The 18,532-nt window shown below is 31.9% G+C and overlaps 1 protein-coding gene across 6 annotated transcripts in view; it reads left to right on the top strand.

The window, feature by feature from the left end:
• The window catches only part of LOC119605828 (serine-rich adhesin for platelets), a 66,122-nt gene that overhangs the window by 27,506 nt on the left and 20,084 nt on the right, over positions 1-18,532 (top strand). For 4 of the 6 annotated variants that reach the window (XM_037959149.1, XM_037959146.1, XM_037959148.1 and 1 more), the window contains one exon: positions 169-723. The exons of the other annotated variants lie outside the window; for them this stretch is intronic. In XM_037959149.1, coding sequence (XP_037815077.1) covers positions 169-723 — 555 coding nt within the window. The remainder of the gene's footprint in view (positions 1-168; positions 724-18,532) is intronic. 6 annotated transcript variants of the gene reach the window in all.

The following is an 18,532-nucleotide window of genomic DNA, read 5'->3' as shown; positions in this document are numbered from 1 at the left end:
CCCTCCCCCATACTCCACAATTTGCTCAAATTCCTTACCCCAAAATCATCATATGCATAATATTGCTAAATCTCATGTCAAACGGAACCATAACTCTAAAAAACGCAAAAAAATATAAATCTTAAACAAAAACAATCCCTCCTCCTACTTCCCTACTTTTAATGACAGCTACAAGCTTTGGTCTCATCGACACCACCGCTGTCGGTGCCAACTACCCCAACATTGCAATCAATGCAAATGCAGATGCAAAATACTACAGGAATTGCTACAACTACTAATACATCGAATCAAGATCCTGGTAGTCGTAGTTTACAATCATTGATACAAAATCAAAATAGTGCACTATCAACGGGACCAAGTACTTCGGCGGCTGCTGCAGCTGCTGCACAAAATGCTGCCCAAAATGCTTCTATACAGCAACAATTACAGCAACAGCAGCAGCAACAACAACAGCAGCAGCAACATCAACAACAGCAGCAGCAACTGCAACAACAACAGCAACAACTACAACACCAGCAGCAGCAACAACAACAGCAGCAGCAACAACAACAGCAGCAACAGCAACAACAAGCTAGTGCTGCTGTAGCTGCTCTTACCTCTACACCCATGCCAACAGCGGCCGACATTAGTTTAATGCTGAACATTTTGAATACGACCGACGTTAGTCAATTGGCTAATTTGGATATCAATAAACTGGCCATGTATTTGGTTAGTATGAATAATGTAAATGTTCGTTCCAAACAATACTATATTTTTTTTACTTCTTCTTTTGTTCTTCATCATTTAAAGTTTTTTTTTTTCACTTAATTCACTCATCATCCTCATTATTAGCTGTAAGATTAAACCAATCAACCAATTTTCATGAAATATTTTCTCACATACAACATATTTTTACACAATCATACATATTTACCACTTGATTTTTTTTCTACCGATTTCATTAATATTTGTTATTTAAAAGAAAGCATGATTCTTTACAGATTTTTTGTCTTGTTTTTAAAAATTAATAATAATTTAAGTTGTTTTTTATATATTTTATAAAACTTTGGAATCCTTTAAAGATAAAGATAACGTCGTATAATCGTAATTTGCTTTTGCAACAAATTTATAGTTTTTTGGAATTATAACAAGCGGGGAAACTTTTAAAAGTTGTAACCATTATAGCAAAAGAATGAGTCCAAATTGTTAAAGACAAGACAATAGATTAGTCTATAGACTAGACAATAGCATAGTCTATAGACTAGACAATAGCATAGTCCATATACTAGACAATAGCATAGTCTATAGACTAGACAATAGCATAGTCTATAGACTAGACTATATATTAGCCTATAGACTAGACTATAGATTTGTCTATAAACTAGACTATATATTAGTCTATAGACTAGACTATAAATTAGTCTATAGACTAGACTATAGATTAGACTATAAACTAGACTATGGACTAGACTATAGACTAGACTATAGATTGTTCTATAGACTGGACTATAGATTAGTCTATAGACTAGACTATAGATTAGTCTATAGGTTAGACTATAGCATAGTCTATAGATTAGACTATAGCTTAGTCTATAGCCTAGAATATAGATTAGTCTATAGCCTAGACTATAGCTTAGTCTATAGCCTAGACTATAGCTTAGTCTATAGCCTTGACTATAGATTAGTCTATAGACTAGACTATAAATTAGTCTGTAGACTATAATATAGATTAGTCTATAGACTAGACTTTAAATTAGTCTATAGCCTAGACTATTGATTAGTCTATAGACTAGACTATAGCTTAGTCTATAGCCTAGACTATAGATTAGTCTATAGCCTAGGCTATAGCTTAGTCTATATCCTAGACTATAGCTTAGTCTATAGACTAGACTATAGATTAGTATATAGACTAGACTATAGATTAGTTTATAGACTAGACTATTGATTAGTCTATAGCCTAGACTATTGATTAGTCTATAGACTAGACTATAAATTAGTTTATAGACTATACTATAGATTAGTCTATAGACTAGACTTTAAATTAGTCTATAGCCTAGACTATTGATTAGTCTATAGACTAGACTATAGCTTAGTCTATAGCCTAGACTATAGATTAGTCTATAGCCTAGGCTATAGCTTAGTCTATAACCTAGACTTTAGCTTAGTCTATAGCCTAGACTATAGCTTAGTCTATAGCCTAGACTATAGCTTAGTCTATAGCCTAGACTATAGCTTAGTCTATAGCCTAGACTATAGCTTAGTCTATAGCCTAGACTATAGCTTAGTCTATAGCCTAGACTATAGCTTAGTCTATAGCCTAGACTATAGCTTAGTCTATAGCCTAGACTATAGCTTAGTCTATAGCCTAGACTATAGCTTAGTCTATAGCCTAGACTATAGCTTAGTCTATAGCCTAGACTATAGCTTAGTCTATAGCCTTGACTATAGATTAGTCTATAGACTAGACTATAAATTAGTCTATAGACTATACTATAGATTAGTCTATAGACTAGACTTTAAATTAGTCTATAGCCTAGACTATTGATTAGTCTATAGACTAGACTATAGCTTAGTCTATAGCCTAGACTATAGATTAGTCTATAGCCTAGGCTATAGCTTAGTCTATAACCTAGACTGTAGCTTAGTCTATAGCCTAGACTATAGCTTAGTCTATAGCCTAGACTATAGCTTAGTCTATAGCCTAGACTATAGCTTAGTCTTTAGCCTTGACTATAGATTAGTCTATAGACTAGAATATAAATTAGTCTATAGACTATACTATAGATTAGTCTATAGACTAGACTTTAAATTAGTCTATAGCCTAGACTATTGATTAGTCTATAGACTAGACTATAGCTTAGTCTATAGCCTAGACTATAGATTAGTCTATAGCCTAGACTATAGATTAGTCTATAGACTAGACTATAGATTAGTTTATAGACTAGAAAAAAGACTAGTCTATTAAACAGTCCAAAGACTAATACACGAACTAACTAGTTTTGTATCAAATAGCTCTTTGATGTATGTACTTATAAAGATCAAATTGTAGCAAAAAAAAAAAAGTACAATTTGCCAACCCTGTTCCATACACTAGCACTCTTATTTTCCCCCTTTTAAAAATTCTCCTGCTCTTATTAACTCTTGAGTATTTTGTAACACAACTCTCACACTAAAAGACAATGTCAAAATATTGGAAAAAATCCGCTAAAAACTATAAAACCAAAAACCCAAATCTAATAGGGAAAAAAACTTTAAATAAAATTTAAGGGGGATAGAAGGTGGCAGCAAATGAATAAAACACACTAAAACGCCTGCTCATTTACAATGACAGTTAAAAGATTTTCAAAAATGAATAAAGGAAAGAAATACAAAAATAAAATAAAAGCAACAAATCCTCAACAAAAACAGCAGCTATAATTTATGGGTATTTATTCATTCATTTCAACCCCCAAAATATTATACCAAGAAAAAATTTTAGATACGATTTTTCGCTGTTTTTTTTTTGTGTGCAAAATATGTAACTTAAACTTCAAATTGTACATATTCCTTGTATGTATAATACTGTAATAATAATAAAATAAAAGTAAAAACAAAAAATCTATTGAGTAAAATAGGAACAACAAAAAGAAGCCGTGAAAAAAAAACATTTGATTTCAACATAAATACCCCTATTTTTTCTTATTGTAATTTAAACTCTTATTGTCACTAACCATCAAAAGTGTGCTCTCTCTTGCTTCCTTGTTTACATATTTTTTTTTTTTTTTGGAAAATTTACTTCTTTTTTTACAAGAAATATCACACCTTTTTCATAAATTCCAAAAATTTTAAACCTGTTTAAACAACATTAACCAAACAAATTGTTTTTAACTTTGAAATTCAGTTAGAATCTTTTTTTACTCGCTCTCTTTTTCTCTCCTCTTCACTCCCTTCAAAATCTTTTGCAAATTGTTGACACTTTTTTCTAGTATTTAATGTTAACCTTCTGCCTCCTTTGAGGGTAGTAGTAGGATTCTTAGTTTAGGTTATTAATGAGTGATTTGTGTTTAAATAATAATGCGTTTTTCGCATAGAGGGGGTGGGCGTTGTTTAGAGTTGGCTGGCGGTGGTGGTTTTATAACATTTATTTATTTGTATGTTTTTCTTTTCAATTCACTGATTTTTTCAGATTATAAATACAAATATTGTTATAATGCAGTTTCTTGTTTTCGTTTTCAATATTCTTTGTTATTTGTTCGACATTTGTATAGTATATGTATGTATGTGTGTTAGGAAGTTGACAATTATGTTTGGCCAATTTTTCGATTTATAAATAGATTTCATCATGTGATGAGAAACTGTACTTTTTGGATTAGTTGTTTGGGAAAAAAAATATTTCTAAACACTTTTTTTAAAAAAGGGGTTAATATGCAGTTTAAAGTCTTTTTATTGTTTGTTGATGAAGCAGAGCTGAAAGGCGAATGAAGCAGAGCTGAAAGGCGAATGGGTTATTAATTCGAAAATGTCATTTGAGGTCTCGTCTGCGTGATAAAGATCTCGTTTTCGTAATGGATAATGATTTCTGTTCTAATTTTCATTTTATTAATTTGGTAACTATTTTAAAGTGTTTCATGTGGGACATATTTGTCACATATTTAATGACATTGGATGATCTTAATCCTAAATTAATATTACAAATATCGTAATAAAGGCATCATCTCAACTATCCACAGCTTAGGAACTAATAATTTTACACGACACAAATTTAGTTTGAAAAGAAGTAGAAAACGAAGGTTTTCAAGGTAATAGAGTACCATTACTTTATATTTGCTAAGCAAAATGATATGCCAGGATACCAAGCAGTTGAAGCCTTCTCCCAGTAATGAACTTCTTATGTTCTGTTGGATCCTGTTTGAAAGACTTTCGTTACGAATTCGTAGTTGGAAGTTTCAAATTCATCATCTAAAGCAATATTGATTTCGGCATAACTGAGGTGGTAATGGGACATTTAGGTTATAATGATTTTTTTTTTTTGAAATATCGACTGAACTTGGAATGAATCAAATAATTTTTTCATGAAAATGATTTCAAACATACATATGTAATCTTTAGCAGTTCTTGACGTAACGCATTCTGGATGTCCAATTTAGAACACGAACAATTTTAGCCTCTAAGGCATCAAGTTTTGCTGGTTTATCAGCATAAACAAGTGACTTCATAGGACCCACAGAATATGTGTCAAATCATACGATCTTGGAAGCCGATTTACATGTTCTTGATGTAACGTTTACTGAGCGTCCAATTTTGGGACAATTTTTCGAGCATTGCAAGTCGTATGTCACGAAATACACGGACAATTTTGACTTCCAAGGCTGGTACATCAGGAGAAACAAGTCACTTCATAGAATTGGTGTCAAATCACACGATCTAGGAAGCAGATTGACATTTCTCCTAGTAGTAAGTAATGTTATCACGAAATTTTATCACCACATATCGTCCGGATCAATGTCATCCATATTTTCAACAAAAAAGTATTGATCATGGTACAACAATGATCTCATTTGACCATAATAGCTTCGGCTTAATTTTTAAAGGAAATAAGATCTGCACCAAATGGAGCACTTTTATTATACCCTCCACCACCATCAGTGGTGATAGAGGGTATATATAAGTTTGTCGTTCCGTGTGTAACACCAAGAAATATTCATCTAAGACCCAACAAAGTATATATATTCTGGGTCCTTATGAAATTCTGAGTCGATTTAGCTATGTCCGTCTGTCTATCTGTGTAAAACACGCTCACGTTAAAACTAAGTAAAGGAAATCAACCAAATTCACCCAAAATATTTATTGTTATCCTAAGCAGTTTGGTATTGAAAATCAGCAAAATCGGTTCACAATGTAAAATGTTATGAGTAAAAATTTCAGACTACCTCGAAAAAAATTACGTTTTTTTCCTAATTCTTTTGAAGTTTTCTCAGAAACTAACAAAGATATTGCGATGAATTTTGTCACACTTTATTTTTTTAGGGCAGTGATAAATTATGTTCAAAATCTTTATAATCGATCCAATACTTCGCATAGCCCCCATACAAAGGTATATATTCCCGGAAATTAGTTTATCGTTAATAACACAATTAGATATATCGGTATCAACACCAAATTTTGCACATACAAATATAATATGAACAGAAATCATACTACCAACGTAGATCTCAGTCGGTCCACAATTGGTCATAGCTCCCATATAAGGTCCACTTCCGAAAATCACCTAAACGCACATATTTCATTGATGAATAAAGCTATTGTGATAAAATTCGGGCTGGATATGTTTTGTGTACATACAAATCATTCTACCAAATTTTTTGCGGATCGGTCCATTATTGGTCATAGCTCCCATATAAGGTCCACTTTCGAAAATCACTTAAACGCATATATTTCATTGAATTCTAAAGCTATCGGGATAAAATTCGACTTGAATATGTTTTGTGTACGTACAAATCATTTTACAAAATTTTTTACGGATCGGTCCATTATTGGTCATAACTCCCATATAAGGCTCACTTACGAAAATCACTTAAAAGCTCATATTTCATTATCAAATAAAGCCATCTTGATAAAATTCGACACAAACTTGTTTTGCCCAAATATAATTCACTCTGCGAAATTTTTCCCGAATAGGCCCATAATTGGTTATAGTTCCCATATAAAGTTATCTTGAGAAAATTCGACACTTATATATTTTGTCTTTACATAAATCACTCTACGAAATTTTTCCCGATAGGCCCTTAAATGCTCATAGCTCCTATATAAAGTCCACTTCCTAAAATCACCTACACGCACCTATTGGAGTAAAATTATACTTGATCTTTTTTTGACATATTTGGTATGTATGTATATAAATCATTATACGGAATTTTTTCCGGACTGGCCCATAAGTTGTCTTAGCTTCCATATAAGGTTAACTGTTGAAAATCACTTAATACCACTTAATTCGTTATTAAATTATTATATCCGGATAAAATTCGACATAAGTATGTTCTGTGTATAGATAAATCATTCTAAATTTTTCTGGACCTAATCAAAATTAGTTCGACAAAAATTTTGGCGACTTATCTAAAAATTAGATAGTTAGATGGGTTTCAATAAAAAGTAGCTTGCTGGTGGAGGGTATTTAAGATTCGGCATAGCCGAATATAGCACTCTAACTTGTTTTTGTTTATTATTACATACATATTTGCAATAATAGATCGGGTTAGTCAATGCCCGATTTTACTAAATTACCCAGCAGTTCGGCATTTTCGCTAACGTCTAACCACCCGGTTAGCTCTAATTCGTCTTTCGTCACGGATGTACTTTTTGTAAACGAGGGTGAATGAAGATAATTCCCTTTAGTGTCCCCTTTGTAAGCGAGAGAGGGAACACTTCAAAAACAAACATAAGCTTTTTGTCTGTCTCTTTGTAATCTATGGGGTGACGAATAATTTCCTCGTAGGACAAGCACATGTTAAAATAGCTAGTCACACGTACTGTCGGTGGCTAAGGGTTACCTTAAGTGGTATGTTAAAATAGGTAGTTCAGGACTGTCCGACCGAACTGTAAATTTAGATATTTTGATTTGCCAGATCATAAACGTCAAAAAGTGATCGGAATATGACAGTCAGCAAAAGTCAACGTAATTTGATCAGAATCAGAGTGATATATTTCTTATGAAATGATTATGAAAACTTTTGTATGATTATGAGATAAACGATCCTATGACATCTTAACCAACTCATTGGTTCACTTTAAGTTCATTTCATTTTTAAATATTTGAGAAGCTTGCCAAGTAGATAGCTTCAAGGTGGAGGTTATTAATGAAACTCTAAACAATTTTATTGGCTTTCTAAAATGTTAAATAATTCGAAAGATCGTTCATTATCACTTCTCTAGCATGGAATTATGTTTTGGACATAACTTACTTACTTTGATCGCGACGATATGGAATATATGAATATATATAAATTTTGAATAAAAGCTATTTTAAAGTTACGATATTACGGTGTTTTTTATTTTATCCTTATCTCTCCCTCTCTCTCTCTCGGTTAATCATTCTCCGTTTTAATTTAAGATTTCCAATATTTTAAAATAAATCTAAACATTCTAACCAAAGTATAACATTCTAACACTCTCCTAAATCAACAACAAACAATTATAACACTTTAAAACAATAATTACACATGCCCAGGTAGCCAAAATCATTACGAAAAGAAAAATTCTTTATAAGTAATTTTTACACGTCACATTTAACTCCAGCAAATACACAACAGACTGTATTTGTTTTAACATCAAAAGAAAAAAAGAAAAAATATTGGACAAATTAAAAATGACAGCATATTGATGGAATACCAAATAAAATGAAAACTGAATAAGAAAAAAAAAAAAAAAAAAAAAAAAACAAATCAAATGTCAGACAGGTAGACAAAAAAGGACAAAGAATTTTTCATAGTTAAAACTACTACAATAAATATTAAGAGTAACTAACCAACACATTTTCCCAGCATAAATTATTTCTATTTTTTTTTAATTTTGCTTTATTACTTTATGCAATACAAATATGTTTGAGACATTTAATGCGCATTAGATGGTAATTTTTAACCCTAGAAAAACCACAACTAACAATTCATTTGAAATGTCATTAAGAATTTCCCTTTAAAAGTGTTTTGAAAAAAAAACTATTTTTAGATGATTTGAGGTCGATTTTGAAATAAAATACAAGGTCATTGATTGATTGACAAAGAGTCCTTTTGATTTGAAAAGTTCATAAATCAAGATTTGCCTAAAACGTATAACAAAATCTTAGACACCATGCTGTCCGTCCAACAATGATCGTTTTTTAGATATAGCTGGTTTATTCCAAAGTCTATTGTTCCAGAATTATCACAAACATGACAAGTTTTACTCTCATATAAGTTCTCATTTTGTTTCTAAAAAGAGACTCTTAATTAGTTTTCAACATTTTACAATCATATACTCAAATATAACCTCGAAATTATGTTACCAAAAAAAGTACCCACAAAATGCTCAATGTCTGCTTAAAAAAATCTATAACTAAACAAAAATTAATAATGCACAAAATAAGAGTAAAAACATTACCATTCTCATCATAAATGTAATTACAACAGAATACTGAAAAAAATATTAGTAATTTCCTTCATTTTTTTTGTAACTGATGTACATTCGAACACTGTGGCAAGCTTTCATACACATTTCCATAAAATATGCGGATGGCGATGATGAGACAGACGTTGGGGCGAGTAATGATGGCATCGACTAACTAACAAATCAGCATATAATTCAAAGATTCCATATACATACGAAAAACTGGAAACAAACAACAAAAGAAACAAATTCAATTCATCTAACTTTATAACAGGAATGCAAAATTGAAAGAGCTTTAGTAAAAAAGTACTTTTTTGAAACTACTTTTTTCGTTTCCTTATAATTATGTACATTTCATGATCTTTTATTTCGATATTTTAATTAGGAATTGGATTTAATATCAGAAGAGGGCCATCTGGTTTTCTCCGCGAATAGAGAAACTTTTCTTCGAGGAAAGATTTCTAGAAGAGAGGGACTTTCCATCGAGGAAAAATGTCTAGAATAGATCGACTTTCCACCGAGAAATGTTGTCTAGAATAGAGGGTCTTTCCTCCGAGGGAATTTGACTTGAAAAGAGAAAACTTCTAGAACAGAGAAACTTTAGTCCGAAAGAAGTTGTTAAATTATAGCAAGAAAATTTGTCTGGAAGAGAGCAACTTTCTTCAAGAAAGTTGAACTATCCAAGAATAGAACAATTATCCTCTGAAGAAAGCTGTCGGTAATAGATCATCTTTCCTCCGAGCAAAGTTGTCTAGAATATAACTTTCCTTCGAATAAAGTTGTCTAGAATAGATCAACTTTCCACCGGTGAAAGTTGTATAGAATGGATCAACTTTCCTCCGAGGAATGTTGTCTAGAATAGATTAACTTTCCTCCAAAGAAAGTTGTCTAGAATAGATCATCTCTCCTCTGAGGAAAGTTATCAGGAATAGATCAACATTTCTCCTAGGAAAGTTGTCTAGAATATATTAACTTTTCTCCGAGGAAAGTTGTTTCGAATAGATTAACTTTCCTCCGGGGAAAGTGGTCTAGAATAGAACAACTTTCCTCCGAAGAAAGTGGTCTAGAATAGATCAACTTTCCTCCGAGGAAAGTTGTCTAGAATAGATCAAATTTCCTCCGAGGAAAGTTGTCTAGAATAGATCAACTTTCCTTGGAGAATAGATCAACTTTTCTCCAAGGAACGTTGTCCAGAATTGGTCAACTCGCCTAGAAATGTTGTTTGAAAGTTGTCTAGAGTAATACTACCTTCATTTTGCAATAGTGTATCAAAAAGGCTCACAAAAAAGTACCAAATTTGACTAATTTTTATCAACCCTGCCATTATAATTATTTGACACATGTGTGTACACTTGAATATATTGAAGCCCTGCTCATTCTATGCTACTCTACGGTACGGTGGTTATAAAATATTATTGTAAAAATGGATAAGAGAAAAATTCACGTACATATTTTATTGATACATACACACGCACACAAAGGCTTACGAAAAAAATTTCAACCAAAAAAATGTTTTACCTTTTTCTGTTATTTGGTCTAAAGTCATACATTCGTATGTGTGTACAAATATTGCATTGATTGTGGATATGCCTGCCTAGGCTGGCTGATGTACATACATATACTTAAATGGTTGGATGTGCGGATGGCAGGCGACAAACAAGCGTTTATACATAATCATACAGATGTTTAAACCTAAATTTGTTTTAAGACAAAAGCATAACGTGTGAGAGAGAGAGAGAGAGAGAAAAATACAAAAAAAGAAAAGAAAGCATGAGCTGAGATGACGTTTTATTTTATTTTCCCCCCTTCTTTGACATTTGTTTTTAGTATAAGAAAACATACCTATCTACTCTCTTGAACTGTGTATTAAGAATTTAAAGACTTACATACGTCCTTATATGTATTGAACAAAACAACAACTACAACGAAAAGAAGAACAATAAGTTTAAGAATTATAATACGACTAATAATCTAAAGAAGAATATCAACAAACAAACGTCAAGTGTAGTAGTTTGACCCTGGATATAATAAAGAAGAAAAAAATTAAAGCTCATACTAGTACTTGTACATATCAACACTTGTTTGCCTCGCTAGGTGGCTGGCAGGGTAATAGCAGAGACAACAGGCAGTCATATAGTTATGCTTAAATGTAAGGGAGGTATACCTTAACGCACTTTTTTAGATTTCAGCCTCGAATTTCATTAGGTTTTGACCTAAAGTTATAGATGCCGCAGCTCGTCAGCAATAGCCTAATGTCTCAAGAATATTAGGGCAAAGGATGGTTCTTATTATGACCATTTCCTCAGACGTCACTTAGTGTAGACTTGTGCAGCCACAGCTCCAATATCTGCTGATATGTTTCAGTCATTAAGATGTCAAACCAATGTCGATATCAAGTAAATTTCCCTAAAGGAGAAATTCAAGTTTTGCTTTTATAAATGAGAACAACTCTCTCTAGAATAGAGCAATTTTCCTTCGAGGAAATTTGTCTAGAAGAGAGTTACTTTCTTTCGAGAAAATTTGTCTGGAATAGAGCAACTTTTCTCTGAGAAAACTTGTCTAGAAAAGAGCAACTTTCTAGCGTGGAATGTTGTCTAGAATAGGGCAACTTTTCACCAAGGAAAGTTGTCTAGAAAAGTTCATCCTTCTTCCAAAGAAAGTTGTCTAAATAAGAGCAACTTCTTCCTGTGGAAAGTTGTCTACAATAGAGCAATTTTATCTAGAATATTGCAGCTTTCTTCCCAAAAATGTTGATTAGAATAAAGCATATTTCCTACTTAGAAATTTCCTCAATTTCCCTAAAAGTTCCTCGATCTCAAGTCAGCGTCAATATCAAATCAATTTCCCGGATATAATTTTGGGCTCTCGCTGGGGCTCTATCTAATGAAAATCCTATTGGAGGCACCGATTTGTGTTAGTCAATATAAATCGAAAAATATTTTTTGATTCTTAGTTTTATTTATTTATATTACAGCGGTTACCTTCCCTCCTCCATCACATAGGTTTAGCCATGCGGTAGTGAAAAATGTCCAAACTTGACTTCAAACGGCATGTTGAAAAAAAGGGTGGATGTTACAAAAAGAATACCCAACGATATATTAAAACCGTAAAGTAAAAGAATACGAATAGATTACAATACGACGAGAACACAAACCTAATTTCGCATTTGTATATAAGCGGCGCGATAAAACCAAGAAGAAATTCTTTTGAAACCTAAACAAAATGAGCACTTTTTAATAATAAAGAAAATAATAAATCGACTTTAGAGCCAAAGCAGCAGCAGCAGCAACATATACATTTTACTTTTATGGGAATTACTCACTTGACTGGGATAATTTCGAAAATGTTGGTTTGTTTGTTGTAGGCTTTGTAGGCAAACGTAGAGTGGCCAGAAGGTGGGAAAGATATGACGAATAAGAAGGGAATTGTGTCTAGAATTTATGACAGCAAAAAGATATTTTGTAATAGAACAGTTCAACCACAATCACCCCTATCGCCAATATAAGTGAGATTTTTGTTTCCTTGAAATTTTCATTCCCTTCGAAGGGAAAATTGCTATCGTGAACTTGTTGTGAACAATTTATTAACAATAGTTGACAGGGGAATTTTTTCACGAAAAAAGTTAGTGAACGAAAAAAGTGAAAAGGGAACATATTTCACGTGAAATGATGATTGGCGATAGGGGTGAATTTGTGACTCTGGGCTAATATATTTGTTCATTACAAATTCTTAGAATCTATTTGGCATTTTGATGATTTTTTAAATTGACACGTTATAAAAGTGAGGAAAACAGGTATTTCCTTAAAAAACTATCTGGTAACTTTAAAAATTCATAACCTCACAACAACATGGGAGGTTTGCTAGAGTTCTTGGGTCGTCTATTTGACTAAATGGTTGAACAACGACAGCAGTAATAGTAAAAGCACCATCAGTTTGTTGTAAAAAGTTTAATATAGAGAAGCTATAAAATACTAGCTTCATATGTATAAACCATATGCATAAATATGGATTTTGGGAGTCTTGATTATGGCTAAATTCTTACATATTTGTAAGTGTATTTGAATAATGTATGGTTGAATCAAGTCTGGTAATAAAATGTAGATGTAGCTAAAAACTAAAATCACTACAGTGGTGGTCATGTAATTAGCACTATTTATGGAATGTTTTTTCTTAATATGAATCTTACTTACTGGTTTCATCCTTTTTTTTTGATACACTTTCTACAAAGGCTGCAGTTTTAGTTAAAGAAATCGAGTGTCTTCGCGCTGTTATAATGTCTCAAATAAGGACAAGGTTTTATCAAACTTTATGACACAATATCTCTTATCTCTAATTCTTAATGTGTGCATTCGGAATCAGTTCAGGTCTTCAATCCTTTAGAAAAGTATACTTTGGTATCTGATGAAAAAAACTGTTAGCGTCACATCAACCTTTACCTAGATATTTTAATCTTTCAATAACTTTCTTTAATTAAAAATAAATTATCATAAACACAACAACAACAGTGGAACAAAATCAAAGCAAAAAACTTAAAATAAACACATGAACATACTAGCAACCACCATTTTCTTTCTTCTTTTAACTACATATTACAAATTGACAATTTTCTCTTACTCTCTTATATTAATTAAACATATTTTTTTTATTCATTTACATACATTATTACTGCCACCCCTCTTCTAACTATCACACGTTTTAGACACACGCTCTCACACTCTCTCTCTCACTTTAAATTTGTTTATTTTCTCCCATCTGTAAGAATTTTATAGTTTCTTACATTTTATATAAATTATAAAACTATTATAATTATTTATATTGCTTAAACAAATCCTAAAGTTGTCGCCATTTGTACTATAATCAACTCTCACATACACACTAGCACACTTCGGCACACATACACATTTATATACATATGTATGTTGAGTAAACAGTGTGTGTTTTTTTTTTATTTATTTACACTTGTCAAATCAAGCCGTAAGGGAAAAAAATGATTTTTTTGATAATATATAATATAAAAAACATTTTTAATTAAAAAATAGTTTAATTTTAATAATCATAAAACCTCAGCTTTATTTTTTTTTTGCAAAAATCAAGATTACATTTTCAACTAGTGTCAATCATGAAATCCCACCAAAAGCGTTTGGGGGAAGAGAAATGTGATTATATACTTCCTTAACAATTTCCTTAATTTTAAATGGGTTTTTTATAGATTTTTTATATGTCTTTTTATATACAGTACAACTCAGCTAATTAGTTCCATCAACACTTTTTTCTTTTACTATAAACTAAGCAATTGATCTCCTTAGAAAAATAAAGAGAGAAGAAAAAATCCGTTAATACCTTTAGAAGATTATTCAGTATAAGTAGTCTTAATTCAAAACCTTTCTTTGTACAACATTTATTCATTAAATTAGGAGAGAGTACCAAACTAAACCATTAAATACGAATTGTTATTAGTTTCACAATGTTAGAGAGCAACAAAGCAATGATATTCATATTTTGTTCTCTTTATTCAGACATTGTGCTATAAAATATCCTTTTGCTGACACGAATACTGTCAAACCAATAGCAATAATAACCCAGCAGTTCGCTGGCACATTCCTAAACTAGCTACTTAAACTAACTTATTGTTAACCCTAGCCATACTGCTACCCAGATGATTAGCTACTTTAACATGTGCTTATCCTGGGAGTAAGTAAATCGTCACTACATTCAAGAATAGATGGTAATGAACCTTTTCACTTCAATTTTAGGTACTGTAAAGTATCGATTGTCTCCGCTCCCGATTACAAAAGGTACACTAAAGTGACGACTGTCTTTCAATCTCATTTACAGAGTACATTCGTGACGAAAAACGAATTACAGGTGGTTAGACATTAGTGGAAACGACTGTCATTTTCAAATGCATTAAATCTTTGTCGAACTTCTGGGGGTATGATGGGAAAACTCAACTAAATGAGACACATAACAACAACAACAACTACATTAAAAACCCAACATTCAGAAAATTCGGGAAAGATGTCATTCCTTTTGTAATGCATCTACATTTTTGTCTTATACCCCTTTTCGGGACTGTATTTCGGGACTGACCTACCACTAATAGCTATCCGACTACCTAAGTGAGCTTCTCCTAAAGAAAAGTCAATCGCCACTTTATAAATTACATAGAGACAGTCAGAAAGTTAGCCCAAAGGAGTTAATACATGGCAATGCACAAATCGAATCGAAATGAGGATTGCTTCCTGTGGGTTAGTGGTTAGTGTTCTAGTCTAAGACCGGTGGTTCCGGGTTCGGTTCCAAACAGGCATACTGGCAAAGAAATGCACAACGGCCTCTATGAAGGATTAGGTGTATTTCTTGGAAATTGATCCTCCTTTAAAATTAACTAAAGTAACAAACCCTTCGTATTACTTGAGGACTAAAAATTTTACGAAAGTCCTCGTTCTGTATAACAAAGATTATATTAGATATACGTTAGTGGAAATGCTGGTTATTTATATATTCTGAGTCCTTGTAGACGTAGAGAATGAAAAGTTCACAAAGTATGTATGCTGAACCTGTTATAACAGTTTTCAATAAAAAAATATATGTAAGGAACTTCTCGCCAACGAGAGATGTTTAAAACATCTGATATTGCAATATATTTGCTACGAACCTTTCATTCATTTTCTGATGTTGTCTTCAAACCGAAATGTTTGTTGGGTTAAATATCATTCATATATCACTGGCTTTACAATTTAGTTAGTTTTGTCTTGTTCTTATTGTAGCTACCTACCTCCTTCTCATCTTCTCCTTTTTTGTGTATGAGAAAGACTGACTGACAAATACTTGCTGTAAAATTCATTTTTTCTTTCTTTATCCTTACCAACAACAAAAAGAACAGGCTGTTTATAAATTTATAGTTTAGTTTAGGTTACTTTTTCGTTCTTTTCTGTGGGGCTAATATATGTATGTATTTGCAACAAAAACAACTGAAAAGTTATATTTTATGTTGTTGTAGAGACAAGCTCATTTGTAGAAAAAATCTTTTATTGAAAATAAGAAAAATCGGTAACAAAACTGTATTGAATCTAAATAAATACACAAATTTGACTCTCTGTGTCTCAAAATAACAGCGATAACAGAGATGGAAAAGTTTTCAAGATGGTACTTTTTCTGGTCCTTAAAGTACCATGATATGACTCTCTGTGTCTCAAAATAACAGCGATAACAGGGATGGAAAAGTTGTCAAGATGGTACTTTTTCTGGTCCTTTAAAGTACCATGATACATTAATGTTTATTGAGGTACAATTTATATCCATTTATAAATGAAATAGTAATAATCTGACGTCAGTTTTCCTGAAAATCTGACTAGATCTGGGGAACATCTTCTGAGGATGTTATGGTTGGCTAAACGTATTTTTTTATTTTAATTGCTAAATTTCGAATAAATATGAGATTTATGTAAATTTTTCATGTTATTTGATACAATTTTAAAATGTCATTTCCCATCCCTGATTCATAACAACATTGTCGTGTAATAATCATGACGACAATAACAACAACGTAAGCAAACAGTGGTAAATTTTTAAGCAAAATCGAAGTATGTATAAGAATATTTCTTAGTTTGGTTATTGACGTTGTTGTTGTTGTTGTTTTTTTTTCGAGTATTTTCCTATATTACTCGATATTGTATTTAAGTAAACATTGAACAGCAATTACACTAAAATAAAATGGGAAGTATAACACGTCACTAATGATGCCAGAAATTTATCTGAAAAAAATTTATAATATAAAAGCGGATAAAGTCACATTTTTGGAACCACATAAAATAGCTTCTCACTTACTATCCATTTTTATTGACGTGAAAAATTTTTTTATGGAATTTTGTAAACAAGAAACAGCTGTTAAGAACGAAATCATCTATTGTGAATGAAAAGTTAAAGGGAATTTCACGATAGCAATATTTACTTCCAGAGAAATTAATATGCCATGGGAACACAAATTGTTCATGTTATTGCCGTTAAGGGCGAATAGTCTAGTCTATAGTCTGGTCAATAGTCTAGTCTATAGACTAGTCTACAGTCTAGTATATAGTTTAGTCTATAGTATAGTATATAACATAGTCCATAGTTCAGTCTATGGTTTAGTCTTTAGTCTAGTTTATAGTCTAGTCTATAGTTTAGACTATGGTCTAGTTTATAATCTAATTTATATTCTATTCTAGAGTTTAGTCTATAGTCTAGTCTATAATTTAGACTATGGTCTAGTTTATAGTCTAGTCTATAGTCCAGTCTATTATTTGAAATTTTGTAAACAATGAACAGCTGTTGCGAACAAAATCAACCATTGTGAATGAATTTTCACGTCATGCTTACAATAGCAATTTCCTTTGGAGGGGAATAAAAAGTGCAAGGAATAAACATTTCACTTCTATTGGCGATAGGGATGAACCTTTTAGAAGTGATAAACTCTTCTTCTCTTCTCGTATGTGTCAGAATAACATTTAAGACGGAAAAGACTGCCGGCAACACCAAGACCATATTGTGATCTTTACATTATTATGTTAAATGAAGTGCTAAACTCATTGTATAAACTTAAATAATTTTTGCTAATGGGTTATACTTCCCATTGTAATTGTAAAATATACACACAAACACAATGTGTCCGTGTTCCTACATTTAAGTATTTTTCTTTTTTTACAACTATTATATTCTCTACTCTATTGGTACTGCGAGCCTGGCACTGTCATACAGGCAAAAAGGCTGCCTGTTTTCTTATATGAACGAGTACTTTTTGGTGATGATGATGATGGTTGGTTATATTATTTGGCTGGTTGGTGGATAAATGTACTTTACTCTATCAAAGCAAGCTGATGATGGCTGGCTGGTTGGTTAGCTTACTTGTATGCTCCTCTTAGAAGCCAACTACAAAAACAATAACAAATATGAAAATGAAATAAATAAAAAGACATACAAAAACAAAACAAAAAAATAATAAAAGAAATATTCTACGCTGGCTTGTCGCACAACAACACATGGTGCCTGTGCTGTGCTGCTGCTTCTTCTTCTGTTTCTTATTCTACTGCTGTGGGTTTGTTTGTTTGTCTCTTGTGTAAGCTATGCAAGGCAAGCTAGCAGCGAGCAAGCAAGCAAGGCACAAACAAACAAAAACGACGTTTATCTCTCTTGTATTTAGCGCGTTGTGCTCATTATTTGTTTGAGCGCCGCGCTGTAAAGTTGTGAAAAATTTCAATTCATTAAAACAAACGACGATGACAACAACAATAAGCGGCACCAATACCACCACTACATAAGAAAAATAATAATCATTAAATTAAAAAAAAAAACAAAATCGAAACCAAGAAATATAGAATTATAATAAAACTTAAAGAAGAAGAATTATACCTTTTATTATAATTTTGCTCTTAACCAAACGAAAACCTACAAAAAAAGT

Source organism: Lucilia sericata, unplaced genomic scaffold, assembly GCF_015586225.1.
Source record: "Lucilia sericata isolate MDLA Ls3-8-SP2 unplaced genomic scaffold, ASM1558622v1 Contig000524F_arrow, whole genome shotgun sequence".
NCBI classification, from domain to species: Eukaryota; Metazoa; Arthropoda; class Insecta; order Diptera; family Calliphoridae; genus Lucilia; species Lucilia sericata.
This window is presented reverse-complemented; position numbering and strand designations above follow the sequence as displayed.